The 13,616-nt window shown below is 40.6% G+C and overlaps 2 protein-coding genes across 12 annotated transcripts in view; one reads left to right on the top strand and one right to left on the bottom strand.

Annotated features, from left to right (window-relative positions):
- The window catches only part of LOC120448378 (collagen alpha-1(XVIII) chain), a 57,369-nt gene that overhangs the window by 16,622 nt on the left and 27,131 nt on the right, over nucleotides 1–13,616 (bottom strand). For 7 of the 11 annotated variants that reach the window (XM_039630348.1, XM_039630351.1, XM_039630352.1 and 4 more), the window contains exons 5-10: nucleotides 3,696–3,791; nucleotides 3,075–3,110; nucleotides 2,903–2,971; nucleotides 2,537–2,603; nucleotides 2,261–2,406; nucleotides 1,768–1,905 (exon numbers count right to left, since the gene is read on the bottom strand). In XM_039630348.1, the coding sequence (XP_039486282.1) occupies nucleotides 1,768–1,905; nucleotides 2,261–2,406; nucleotides 2,537–2,603; nucleotides 2,903–2,971; nucleotides 3,075–3,110; nucleotides 3,696–3,791 (552 nt within the window). The remainder of the gene's footprint in view (nucleotides 1–1,767; nucleotides 1,906–2,260; nucleotides 2,407–2,536; nucleotides 2,604–2,902; nucleotides 2,972–3,074; nucleotides 3,111–3,695; nucleotides 3,792–13,616) is intronic. The other 4 variants (XM_039630356.1, XM_044005985.1, XM_044005986.1 and 1 more) reach the window with 1 other exon arrangement.
- LOC120448379 lies at nucleotides 11,659–12,687 on the top strand. Its single transcript, XM_039630361.2, has 2 exons — nucleotides 11,659–11,990; nucleotides 12,049–12,687. The coding sequence occupies exons 1-2, from the start codon at nucleotides 11,742–11,744 to the stop codon at nucleotides 12,505–12,507; spliced, it is 708 nt and encodes a 235-aa protein (XP_039486295.1). The 5' UTR covers nucleotides 11,659–11,741; the 3' UTR covers nucleotides 12,508–12,687.

The following is a 13,616-nucleotide window of genomic DNA, read 5'->3' as shown; positions in this document are numbered from 1 at the left end:
TCCCGATGTTCTTAATCTTATGCAAAATGGTCACGCTGTGAGCCATTTGCGTGCCATGTTTCTATGCCTGTTCTTGTTCTTGTGCTTGTTCTTGTTGCTGTGTTGGCCTGTGTAGCTGTTGCTTATCGTCGTCCTTTAAATTAATTGCTATTAGTTAAGGGATTAGCAGTGGGGCAACAAAGTTGTCGCTGGAATTTCCGGTATGCGCGCCAGCTTGCCATATTTCACTGTGCCCGTCCAAAAGCCTTTTTGAGTGGGCTGAGCTTAAGGATACGGGGTGGCATTTTGGGTGGGTCAGTGGGTTTTTCGGGCCAAGTAAAGAGGGGGAGGACGTAAGCTGGCATATTTAGCTTCTGGCAATGGACCGCAGAATGCGGGGCATACCGCTTTCCTTTTGATGTATTGCATCGCATTGAAGAGGCTGCGTTCCACAGGTTGCTAAAGTGCCCCAGATAATGCGAGATTGAATGGAGACGGAGATGGAGAGATGGGCTTTAGAAGTGAATATCTTTGGCCTGCTTTCGCTTTCTGAATAATTCCAACCGAAGTAATGGACATGCATTCAAAGTTATTCTATATTTTTGGTTAGCTGCTCAAAGTTTTCTTGCTCTCATTTTTTTTTTTGGCCCTGTTGCGTGATAAGCACTTAAGTGAGTTGAGAGGAGAGCTTGTTACATTGTGGACTTTGCCTTTGACCCGCACTCAAACACACACTCACACTGGCACGCTCGCATGTAGTAAATGACAAGTACATAGTCAAGTGTAGTTCAGCACACACACACACACACACAGGAGACATGGAGACATGTCCTTTGTGTATCCACTGTGAACTCTTATGGTTGCCAAAGACGTTCCCAGTTGATGAGATAATATAACGAGTAGCACCCGGAGAGTGGATAAGTGTTTAAGCGTGAGCTGGCGCATAAAGAAATTTTTCGTTACGATTCGTTTTCATTTTCTCCTTTTTCTCATCTTCCACGCGACTCTAAGTGTTCGTGTGTGTCTGTGTGTGTGAGTGGGTGTACGTTAACGTTTTTTCCATTTCCGGTTACACGCACAGCCATACGCACACTCTCACACACACACACACACACACATGGTGCACAGTGCAAATTATGATGTTTGACATAGGAAAACATGCAGCCCCTTCTGAAATTGCCCACCCTCCGTTTGCCAATTCCCCAGTCCATCCAGCTTGAATCCACTCACTCTTGGAGATTAGACGATGTGTGTAATGAAATTGAAAATGTGTTAGATTCATGTCAAATATTGCCTTTTTGCCAACCCGTTGTAACTCGAAATTGCCGTACACACAGATAAGCCCAACGAACGGAAGGAAAACATGAAAGAAAGTTCAGCTCAAATACCTTCCATCTCGATTACATACATAGTTCGCTTGAGTACAGCACTGACTTATAAAAAGACCTTCACTATTTTCTCCAATAAATTGTAGTATAAAAACTAAACTTTAGTTCTGCATTTATAAAAAATATAAGAAATTTACAAGGACTAAGTAAATACTTAACTATGCACATTTTTTTTTTCATTTTGTGCAATATTTACAAGTTCCAATGTACTAACTTTACCATATATGTATATATAATTCTATAGAACTGGCTAAGTACTGATAGATACTCAAAAATAGTACCCTTGCTTAACTATCTGTGTAATATTATATCTATACATCTTGCCATACTCAAATATCCTTCGTTAAGGTATGAAAACAGATAGAGAAAATCCTGCGAGATGACAAGGACTGGTACTTACGGTGTGTCCAGGGGTCCCTGGCTTTCCATCCTTGCCCGGCGTACCCGGTGCTCCACGCAACGACTCCCGCAACGACTCATTGTCCTTGATGGCCTCTAGGATATCAGACGCATTACATGTACACTCGCCAGTGTATTTCTGCGAAGGGAAATGGAATACAAAACTTAGCACCTGGCTGTGAATCGGATCACATTACCGCGGCACATCGTTATGGCAGGCAGGCAATTTCGTGTTGCCCGCCACAACGGCACAGAGAAAAAAATTCTACAATACTAGTTTCATTTATACAAGAAATTTGAATGGAAATATATGTATTTTCAAACTATTTAAGCTACCAGGAAATATGCCAGACTTTTAATCAGTAATCGTTGCCTACCCTTAGACTCATTTAAAAATGATTTTGGATATTTTTGCAGCTTTACTAAAAGGTTGTCTAAACTTTTTTCTCTGTGCAGATGCCAGCGGCGAATAAGTCTCTATTTGCAATACTCACAGCCCCCGCACTCGTCGTCTCCACAAAGGGCGGATAGGGGGCCGTTTCGCCTTTGGGCCCGGGCGGACCCGGCGGTCCCGGCGGACCGCGAATGCTGTCGCCCTTGGGCCCCCGCTCTCCCTTCTCGCCCTTGATGCCTCGGTACGCTGCCGCAACGGATGTGAAAATGGTATGGAAAGCAGAAAAAAAAAAAAACAATTGATTAAAACCATTGCATTAGCATTGGACAATACAGTGGGACACATTAGCATGGATTCCTGGCGGGGATGCACTTACGTCTCTCGTGCGAATACTGCGTCTGTCCCGGGGGCTGCATGCCACTGGCGTCGAAGATGTCTGTCGCCTGTGGAATGTGGATAGAGGTGAAAAATCATTAGGACTCGAGTGCAAACCGCTGTCAATTTTCATACATTTTCATGACATTAACTTATAACTGACTGTAAATATTTAATTATGCAAAGGGCAGCCGCACTGCTGACCAATATTACCATTTATGCAGCATTTCAAGAGCACTGTCAATAACAGCAGCACCACAATGAGCAAACGTATTTGCACTTGTTTAATGCACTCCCAATTGCTTTACTTAATTTTATAGATATTTTTTTTTTATTTGTTAATATACCAATAGGACTGCAGACTAACCTCATCGCCTGTATCCCAAAACTCATCACTTAAAATATTTGCTTCCGTCGAATCTTCGAAGAGAACACTCTTGGGGCCAAAAATATGAAAAGGCGGAAAGTCAGATAGATAAAATAATAAGGGAATCAAAGGGTTAAATAAATAATAAATAATAACTTGGGAACCAACATACCTCTCCAGATCCTTCGTTAGGTAAAGAACTCTCATCCTTATGAAAAAATAAATACAAAATAATGCCAAGCTTTAGGAATCAACAAATAAAATAATTTCAAGGTATTGATATTCAACAAACTATAACAAAATAAAATGAGTATATAAATAATAGGAATTTCAAAGGAAGAAACCCGATAAGTTTGGTTTAATTTGGTTAATTAAAAGTCGTAGGTAACTAATATGTGTAAAAGGACTTTGCAAATATTTCAAAAGGCTGGCTTACACACATTTTTAGTGCTAAATTGAATTTTAAATTTGCAGCTGGCTACCAACACGATTAGCCGCATTGAGCTCTTTAATACACAAATATAACTTTACAGCGCGGGGATTAAAAATGCATCATCACATACATAAGTGTATCCGATTACATGTTATTTGCAGCATTAGTTGGTAGTCTCAATAAATGAACGCAAATCCCAATGCAAATATTCCTCTCACTTATGCAGACATAATGCAATTTTAATGTAATTTATCAGTAAGATGATTTGCCCGGCTATTCATTAATTAATTTAAATGCCAACCAATGCATTCTATTGGTTTTGGTTTAGTGGTGACCTCCATGATGATGACTATGACTTACCGCCGTGGTGGGAGCAATCGTTGCCTTTGGGGGCGGCATGCATGTGACATTTATGGCATCGGGATTACCATAGACATTGATTTTTTCTAAATAGCCCTGGGTTAAATAGTAACGTTTGTGTTAGAAATAAACGCATATTATATGCACATGCATATGCATATGCATATTGCGAGGGGAATAATTTTCGAAACGCTTTTCATCGAACCAAAACGCACAATGAGTGCCCACAACCCAATACATAATAAATCAATCAATTTGTATATATACATACATACGAGTATACTACCCGTGCATGTGCAAAGTATTTCCAGTACCAGAGCCCCATTTGTAATTGCCGCAAATCGAAATTTATTATTGATGTTAATGTGCAACAGTGACTGGCAAACGGCCGACCGGCCGGATAACTAATGTGCCGTGGTTTCGGATTTAGAATTACAATTAAGCATGCATATTTCACATTAGCCATTAGAAAAGGGGGCCCAGGATAAATAACCACTTGCGAGCAGTCAGTCGAACTGCTGGCCGCAGAAACTAACTACTGCATGCGGAGTATGGAATACGTAATGGGCCTATGAAGACAATGGACCACAAACAATATGCGGCTGAATCCTGAGACCAGAGACCATAGACCAGAGGTCTGAGTCCTTAGTCCTCGCTGCTCGCTGTACAATCACCTCCCTGTACAGATAGAGACACACAAATGCTCAATGCACATTTGCCCATAAAGTGAAGCACTGCAAATAAAAACGGCAGCAAACACTCAGGCCCAGGACACCAGTTTCAGGAGCTGAAACAGGCGCAGCAGGACTCAGCACCAGTACCGTGCAGTATCACAGGACTAAGCTACCGTAATAGCAGTCGGGTGTTTTAGTTGTGGCTGCTACTGCTACAGCCGCTTCGTCCTGTGAATGATAGTAATGGCCGTGCAGCTTTTATCCTGCCGCTCAGTTGAAAAAGTTTTGTCTGAGACGCTAACTCGTTGAGTTTCGGGTTAAAAGCGTCCTGGCACGGCTCACAATGGCTTAATATGCGCTGAGTCTGCGGCGGACTTACAATCTGGCTTTTGGACCTCGAGTTTATGGGGAGAGCAATTTAAGTAGTTTTTTCGAGTAGCAGAATTGGGATTTTACGTTTTTATACTAAATAAAGTGGTTTAAGTAATATGGATATGCTTTTCTACAATATACTTCAAAATTATTTTTAATATTATTATATATTTATTTAAACGAGTTTTTCAATTCCGTAATAAGTTAGAAATTAAAAAGATATTTTTATGTATTTTTTTCCGGAAAATGTTAAGAGTGTTTCTCAGCAAGCAAACATCATTATCTGTTTTTGAAAGTCTCTGGTCTCTGTTCGTAATACCACCAATTCTCAAGTATAAACGAACCAAACTTTGGTCATTGACAATAGGATGGTGCCATGGAGGATATTCTTTGAAACTGAGGGGTAGACAGTGAGGGTGTGAGTGTGTAAGTGTGTGTGTGCTGTAACACACACGTGGCCCATCAATAGACATTGAAGTGAGCATTGTTCGCCATGTAGCTTGTTGCTGTTGTGGCATTGAGTGCGGATATTAAAGTTTTCGCTTTGTTTCTGGCTCGGCTTTGTTTTGGTTCAAGAAAACTATGCGCTAAACAAATGGCAAGCCGGCGAAAATCACTGGCTGGAGAGTCGGAGCATGAAAGCAATGTCCGTGCTCGTGTCCGGACTCTGTGTCCGTCCGTAATTTCTGTCCGTCCACCGTTCTGTCCGTGCTCGTGTCCGTGTGGCCCAGTTTCTATTGCAGCACGTGCTCTACGACCAAATGTTTGTGTGTGCAACAAAATTAGCAGCAAGGAAATTCACTTGAAACGGAAATTAAGCCGCAGGAAGTGGCATTTTTTTGGGCATGAGTCGACGTCGACATTTTGGGATGTTTTTTTTTTGCTGCCGCTGGCTTGACTCTCATTATTACCTGCATTTTTGGGCTAAGTAAATTGACAGCTCCACCATTGTGCAGTTGCCAAACAAAGGAAACGAGAATGTACTCTCTCTGTATCACATTTCTGGGTAGTCAAAGCTCCCCAATTTAAGGACCAACACTCTTTTGGGTTAGAATTAAAATTACTGCGGCCATATTATTACGTGTACACTTGCATAGCCAAGTATAAGCTTTCACAGTACGACTTATGGTATTCCTCGTTTCGATGCGGATCTGGCAAACAAAAAACTATCTGTGGACATTGCAAAAAGGGCTTAACCTCGACGGCACCGAGAACCCTTTTCGACCGCTCCTTGAGTACGACAGAAAATTCAGGGCGATGAACTGATAAGCGGACATCAAAGCCGCTCGCCTCCGCAATATTGTGCACGGCAACAAGCAGCTGCAAAGGCAGCTGGCCAACGAAAAGCCGTAAGTAAATAGGTGTACGGAGAAAAATGTATATAAAATATATACCCAAATGGAAATGTGTCACTACGAGTGGTAAAGTGATAAACTATTATAAGATACAATAAATAAACCTAATAACTATTAGACAATTCGGAACGCAGTGTTTCAATTCTGCCCAGATTCTCTGCTGTGTAAAAAAAGGTCATAAAACTCAGTTTCTTAATTTCTTTCAGTGCAGTATTTTTTATCCAGTAAGGAATTGCGTTGGCGCACGACAACAGGCGTTGTGACAGAGGGTCAAGCGCAGACAAAGGCCGTTTTAAATAACGAAAAGCTGGCCGCAGGCAAAAGAAACATTTTCGGTGTCCTGGACATCCTGGTAGAATGTGATTTTAAGGTGAGCATTTAGTTTAAATAGTGTCAGGCGGAGAGCAGCTGAGGTTCTGCAGGTTGAGCAGGCTGAGGAGATTGAGGAGGCTAAAGGAGGTGGCAGGACAAATGGTTGGCATTCGCAGGACGTCTCGGCAGGTCGGTCAAGTGGCGCAGAGTGCTCCGAGTGCTCCGAGTGTGCCGTGAGCAATTAACTGGGCTGAAAGTGCATGTGCAGTGCATATGCGCTGCTTGTGCATTTGTTGTTTGTTCTGTGCCGCACATAATTAAGGCCAGAAATGAACTGAAATGCGAAAGAAGCGGAGCAAGGACACAACAGGCCAGCAAAAAGTGAGTGCGAGAGCAGGCAGAAAGTGTGGTAATATTTGCGCAGCAGCGAGGCATCCATTGCCTAGCAATGAGTCCTTTTTGCTACTTTTTTTTTCACTCTTTTGCCCCTGACAAGGGTTCGTTCTGCGTATTGAAAATAAAGCAAATAATACGCAAATCGTTGACCCTTTTCCATTTGCCATTACCACGAGAAACCAGAAAGGTAGACCGGATTCCTTAAAAATGCGAGACACGTTTCAGTTGCAAGCTATAGGACCAGGAAAAGGACTCCGCAAATCCAACTCTGCGGCTATCTGGCAATTTGTCAAAAATGTGTCAATAATGGAGATCGATTGGGGCTCTTAAAAATTAACCGAAAATGGATTCGCAATCGAATCGAAATCCATGGCCAGGCAATAACCGTCACATTGTCTGAATCGGAAACATGTAAAATGACTTAGCTCAATTGATATTTCTATATGAATTTCAAAAATGCAAAAATTTGTCAAATTTTTTTTTTTTTGGATAAATAGTAGGGATAGGCATAGTTAGCTGTGTTTATTAGCAGCACAAAACAGTTTTTATTTTAGCTGTGCGGACATTTTTGGTCAAGTTATGGCGAAAACACCGATTGAAAATATCCGATTTTTGATAACAATTTTTTTTTTTTCGATTTTTCGATAAAAAATAGTCAGTTTTTCTTCGATAGCAGTAAAATTAGTTGTCCAAATGTGGAATGCCATACCTCGTTGAATTCGTAACAAAATTCCCTATCGATCCATGTACTTACATTGAAATGCTCATTTTTTGCCATTTTTCGCAAATTTTGGTGATGGTACCCCTTATGGAAAATGCAAAAATTTGTGAAATTTTTTTTTTTCAAATATCGAAAAAGTGGGGATAGACATAGTTAGCTATGTTTATTAGCAGCACAAAGCAGTCTTTATTTTAGATGTGCGGCTATTTTTGGTCAAGTTATGGCGAAACAACGATTAAAAATACTCGATTTTTTTACATTTTTTTTTTTGATATTTTGATAAAAAATAATCCCTTTTTTTCGATAGCAGTAAAATTAGTTGTCCAAATGTGGAATGCCATACCTCGTTGAATTCGTAACAAAATTCCCTATCTGCATGTGTTAAAAAAATTTAAATGTAATTTTTTGCCTTTTTTCGCAAATTTTGATGATGATACCTCTTATCGAACTATAAAATGTATACTTGTATATATTTGTGCCTATTTATTGCCACTTCTGTATTCTTTTACTTTTAATAACCATTGTACTTTAAAATAAATAAAATTTACTTTATTGTTAAATAAAATAAAACGGAAGAATGATTTAATTAATCTTACAATCCATAATCTGAGATTTCAATAAATTTAAATCATTGCTTCACCTAATGAACTTTTCAAGGAGGTCGTGACTCATGAACTTAATTATACATTATGAAACTTAAAGCCTAGTTTGAAATGTGATCCCAATGCCATTGAAAGTCTGATCCCGCCGTCACTTCCTCCCAACATTTCGCTTGTTGTGAGAGTTAAATTCTTAATTAAGCACAAATATTTAATAAGTGAAATTTACGGCATGCAGCGGCATCACAACAAAGGAAAGCTTTAGGCATTAAGATTACCATAAACTTGTTTCCGCTGACGCTGCTCCTGTACTCTATAATTCTGAAACTTATGGTAGGGTATATGAACTATTAGGAATTTATAGGACCATAAGATTAAATCTTAGTTAAAAACGTTAGCTACATATACACAATTTTACAGACACTTTACGGAGTATTTTTATCGCTGTTGCTGAACCCGGTGATACAATCATATTTTCTAGTCGAAACATTTTAATCAAGGGTATTAGTAAGTCCACCTGACTTCTGTAACAATTAGAATTTTTCGCAGTTCGCTTTACCTCCTATATAATGACAATGGCAGCCACTGCCAGGACAAGAGCGGAAACGGATGTATATATTTTCGTTGAAGGCTCCTAATTCGCCCGCTTGTCCTGGTATTTGTGTCTGTGTGTGTGTGTGCATTTGTTGGCGGTTCTGGATCCTGCGAATTCTGCACTCGCACCCAACGAAAAAGTTATGCTCAAGTTAATAGATAATTAACCATGCAAATTGCCGCGCAACAGTTTACAGATACGGGTCTCATCCCAACCACCAACCAACAACCATCGTCATCGTAATTTTCATTATCATTTTCATCCTCATCAGCTTGCGTACAGCTTCCATCTTCCAGTTTCAGTTTCATTATCATTTTCACCTTCAATCTCGCCGTGTCACCGGCTACATGCGTAAGCACTTTCAGTACCTGACTGCCTACCTACCGACCTACCTTTGCCAGGTGTCTCTGCTCGCTCAAGTACAAAAGAATTAACTCTAATTACTTTGTAATGTTGATTAAGCCTGTTAGAGCGCATTAAATATGTAAGCGACGTTTTGACATTTTCAGCATATTTGCCCGTGGCTTTTAAGTGGGCAAAAACTATATGAGTTATGCATATTTGCCACTTGATTCACCGACGGCGGCCTAACGTATTTTCGTAATTTCAACTGGAATGTGGCTTCAATTATTTAACCGCAGTAATGGCAAACAATTCGATTTCAATTCGTTTTCAAGGCATTTTCCAGAGCCGCACACAAAATGGTAATGGCAATAGCCGAATGCCAAAAATGCTAAATTTAAATTCAACTTTATGGCCACCGACGACAGCCGGCCGACAGCCGACAACAAACAAATGCCAATCCTGCTGAACTCGCAACTCCAAACTGGGAGCTCGAAGAACTCGGAGCACTCGGTTCTCGAACGGGCCAAGGTACCCGGGTCATAGCATAGTTTCTAAATCACTTTCTGACAGCCGTTTCGGCCCTCAGTAAAAGTCCAAAAAAAATAAGGCAAAAAAACCGAAAAATCTGAAAAGGAAAACACCGGAGCAACGAGGATAACAATCGCAACGTCAGAAAGTTGCGCACTTTTTGTAATTTTATTTTATTTCCGTTTAAATGCGTGCCACGCCCCCTTGGTTGCCACTTCTCACTTTTTGGGGATGAGCTGGGTTGAGGTTTTTGTGCGATTTTAAAGCTAAATTATAGCAACATAAATTTTTACGGCCCTTTCAAGAGGCGGGATTCTTTGGAAAATACGAACATAAGGCTGCCCAGGTGCAGGACTTAATTCTCTTTACTCTGCACTTGACGCCAAAGCTCCCTTTTTTTTTTATTTTTTTGACACTCGACGGCCGTTTCACATTTTATTTGATGCCCATTTTCATTTTTGCGCCGGTTCTTGTTTTGCATATAATCAGAATAAATTACTTTGCACATTTTGCGGCACATAAATTATTTAAGCAACGGTCGCATCAAAGCGCAGAGAGCACATAACGCAAAACTTGTACATATATGCAAACTCAAGCACATATTCATTGATTCAATGGCACCACTGTATAAAATATACTTAAAATACATTTTTTTATAACCAAAACGTAAATTGTAGCTTGAACAATACATATTGTTTTGCAAGTAGCTTATCATTAACTTCATTATAAGCAACATAAAGCCCTAAAGTTTATTTTTGAGATATTCTTAACTTGCTCCTGAGTCATCCCTTCTTATAAGAGGTTCTATATTAATGTAACATTATTTTTAATGCGTATATTTGGCAGTGTCCATGTGCAGCGAGCAGAAGTGACTATCTAAATTGTGGCAGAGACGGAGAAATGGAAACACAAGCCGAATATGAAAAGGAGCTGGAGCTGGGGAAGTGGAAATGGAACTGAAACTGGAAAAGCGGGTGGAAATGGGGGAAAATGGGGTAGCTGGGGGATCAAGGGCCCTGTTAGGGGACCGAAAAACAATGAGACGGCAAATGCCAACCGCATAGTGACAGATTTTTTTTAATTTTGCTAAAAACCTACGACTAATTCTCAAACGAGCTGACACAAATCTCGAAAAGTTTTTGCGCCAACGTTTTTGCAGAAGCGTCTGTCTCTTGGTCCTTCAGTCACTTTGTCCTTCCGCCTCTCCGACTGTCACACTGCCTTTCTGCTCGACTGTTTATCCTGCTGAGCATAAGCTACATATATATGCATATACAAATATACACAACTGGATACATACATATGTATGTACCAACTGCAGCAGAAGAACTCGGCAGCGGAGCTTTCGGGCTTATAGGGAAGGCAAAAAAGTATTTCATACTAAATTGCCCCAGTTAGGAAATGAAGTTCTTAAAAAAAACGAAACTTCACTGTATTTATTTAATTATTTAAAATTAACTCATTTGTTGTGTTGTATGCACTAACATAATCCCATTGCGCACACACAAAAAATATAACCCATGCCTATGAAGCACATTTTGTCTAATAAATTGTGTTAAGATGTTTGTTACATTTTGTTTATTTAGGTTTTTGTGCCACTTTTCCGCTCAATGAATTTATTACTTTATTTGCACCTTTACACGTATGTTTTTCAGACCCCAAGACAGAATACAAAGAGCAAAAGGGTTAAAATTGCATTTTATTGTGGGTCAAAAGTGCCGACAACAATTAGTTTAATACGAGAAAAGCTGTCAAAAATAAAACCAAAACTTAAAATGTACCATGTGAATAAAGCAACATATTGTGAGCAAGTGGAATATTTTTCTGTGTTTATGTTCCAGTGTGCTGGTTTGAGCGTTGATTTAGACAGTTTTATAAACACAAAAGCAAACAGACTGTGACAACGTTGCGTATACGCAGCGTAAGCCGTTCTCCTGAGGCAGCTGCAGCTACAGCTACAGCAAAATATGCAACATTTTAAATATATATTTTAAAGAGGATGTGCTAGACTTAGTTCCTAAAAACAAGAAACTGGTTGGGGAAAATACTGGGAGTTTCTGAAATGTACTTCAAAACAAAAATTTATAATGCTAATACAGCATTACTTTTCATCAAGCTTTAACTTTCCAATTTATATTTTGTTGTCAGCATGCAGCCTGCTAAAGTCCTAAATAAACTACTAAAGGAAGCTCCCAAGAATACTAAAGGCAGCAAGGAGATTGAGGAGTTGCGAAAACTGATTAGGGAGCTGATGAAACCGCGACAAGGACAACTACTTCAGATCCTGAAGACTCGCATGATTGCTGCCACTCGAGATGACTATCAGGATGACAATCAGGACTGGTGGCCAGATTACGAGCTATTAACATCAGACTGGCGAGCCATTACAGATATGAATGTGAGCAGTAGTTAATAAAGTATCAAAAATAATATATATTAATAATAAAATACTAAAGGGTCTTTTAGTCTGCGCTCAGGATGCTCTGAAGGGACTACCAGATGATCTGAAGGCCATTGGTGAAAATTTCGATTATGCCTATTCGGTAACAAAGCCTATAACTATACGGAAAAAGACAAGGAACTATTTTTTAGTAGTGGAACTTATCGAGGACATGGAGGACTTCGTAACGCATCTCAGCCGCCTGTGCAGCAAGAATCTGGACGAGCGAAGGGACCTGTACGATCTGGCATCGATAACTAAGGACACTGGCGACCGCATCAAGGTGAAAATCTTCGATGAACGCACCTTTGTGCAATTGCAGTCGCGTATCGAAAGTCTTAGGAACTACATAAGAGACTTCAGCGCCCTATTCGATGTCCACTTGGAGTCCAAAGAGGAGGCTGCATTCAAGCCATTGTATATGTTGGCAAAACCCCAAGAACCGGTTGCCATTGCTGATAAGGTCCAGACTTAAGCCAGATCGATCAGGAAGTCATCTCACCGTCTATTCCCAAGGCATGGCTTCCAACGGTTTTCATTGTACAATACCCACACACACACACATATACACGTAGATACAGAACACAGAAACATGACTCCGGCATATGGGCGGTAATAAAGAGTTCGCCTCCAGTGTATTGGAGTATCTGGGAAAGCTTTTTATGCTTCAAAGTCAATATAGTAGTGTGCCATGTACAGAGCGCACAGTTTTAAAACGGTAAGTATGCCTTTCAGTTACGTGGTCGTGTGTGGTGACACACTTGCCCCCCCCCCCCCCACCCCCCCCACTGCCACACCCACTGAACAGCCCTACGACCCTCTGGCCACCCACCCACGGCCCCTTGTCAATGGGCTGTTAGTTGCTCCGAGCACAGACGCCATTCAAGCGGAAATGCAGCACCGAAAGCCGGCTACGAGCTGCACTGAGCGAAATTTGGGTGCTAAACGGTTCGCTGCTTATAAGGATGACATGTAATTGGTTATCGAATGAGTTGGAAATAAGGATTTTTCAGAATTTGAGCAACTGTAATTCTTTGAAGATATATATCAGATTTAATTGTGAAGAACTTACTACCAAAAAAAACTTACAGATTGATATGTCACTGCTTTTCACTGATTTTTTCTTTAAAAACTTTAAAGTTTCAATGTTTTTTCGCAGTGTGAGTTCTATGAACGGGCACACGGCAACGAAAAAAGAGCCAGAACCATAGCCGGAGGCAGAAACCTCCATGTGAAGTGTGTCATCAGTTTAAGGTTTTTGTGGGCAGCACTCACACACAGACACAGACGGCAATCCACTCACACTAACATGCCGAACACGCATACAAATGCACATGCACACAGATACTGGCACACAGATACAGGCTCAGAGGGCCGGAGAAAGCGATACGAAATACGGAGCTCCCACTCACGAGACCGAGCAGCCCGTATTTTCATAATAAACAAATGGGTTGTATGGTTGGTTGGCTTAACTTTCGGGCTGCCAGCAAGTCGCAGATAGCAGATAGCGACAGCCACCGCTCCGCATTTGTTAGCGCAAATCAGTGCTATTTATATTGCGGCAGTGGCAAGGTATATGGCAAG

The sequence above is a fragment of the Drosophila santomea genome, chromosome 3L (genome assembly GCF_016746245.2).
Source record: "Drosophila santomea strain STO CAGO 1482 chromosome 3L, Prin_Dsan_1.1, whole genome shotgun sequence".
NCBI classification, from domain to species: Eukaryota; Metazoa; Arthropoda; class Insecta; order Diptera; family Drosophilidae; genus Drosophila; species Drosophila santomea.
Note: the sequence above shows the minus strand (reverse complement) of the source record. Positions and strands in the feature narration are given on the sequence as shown.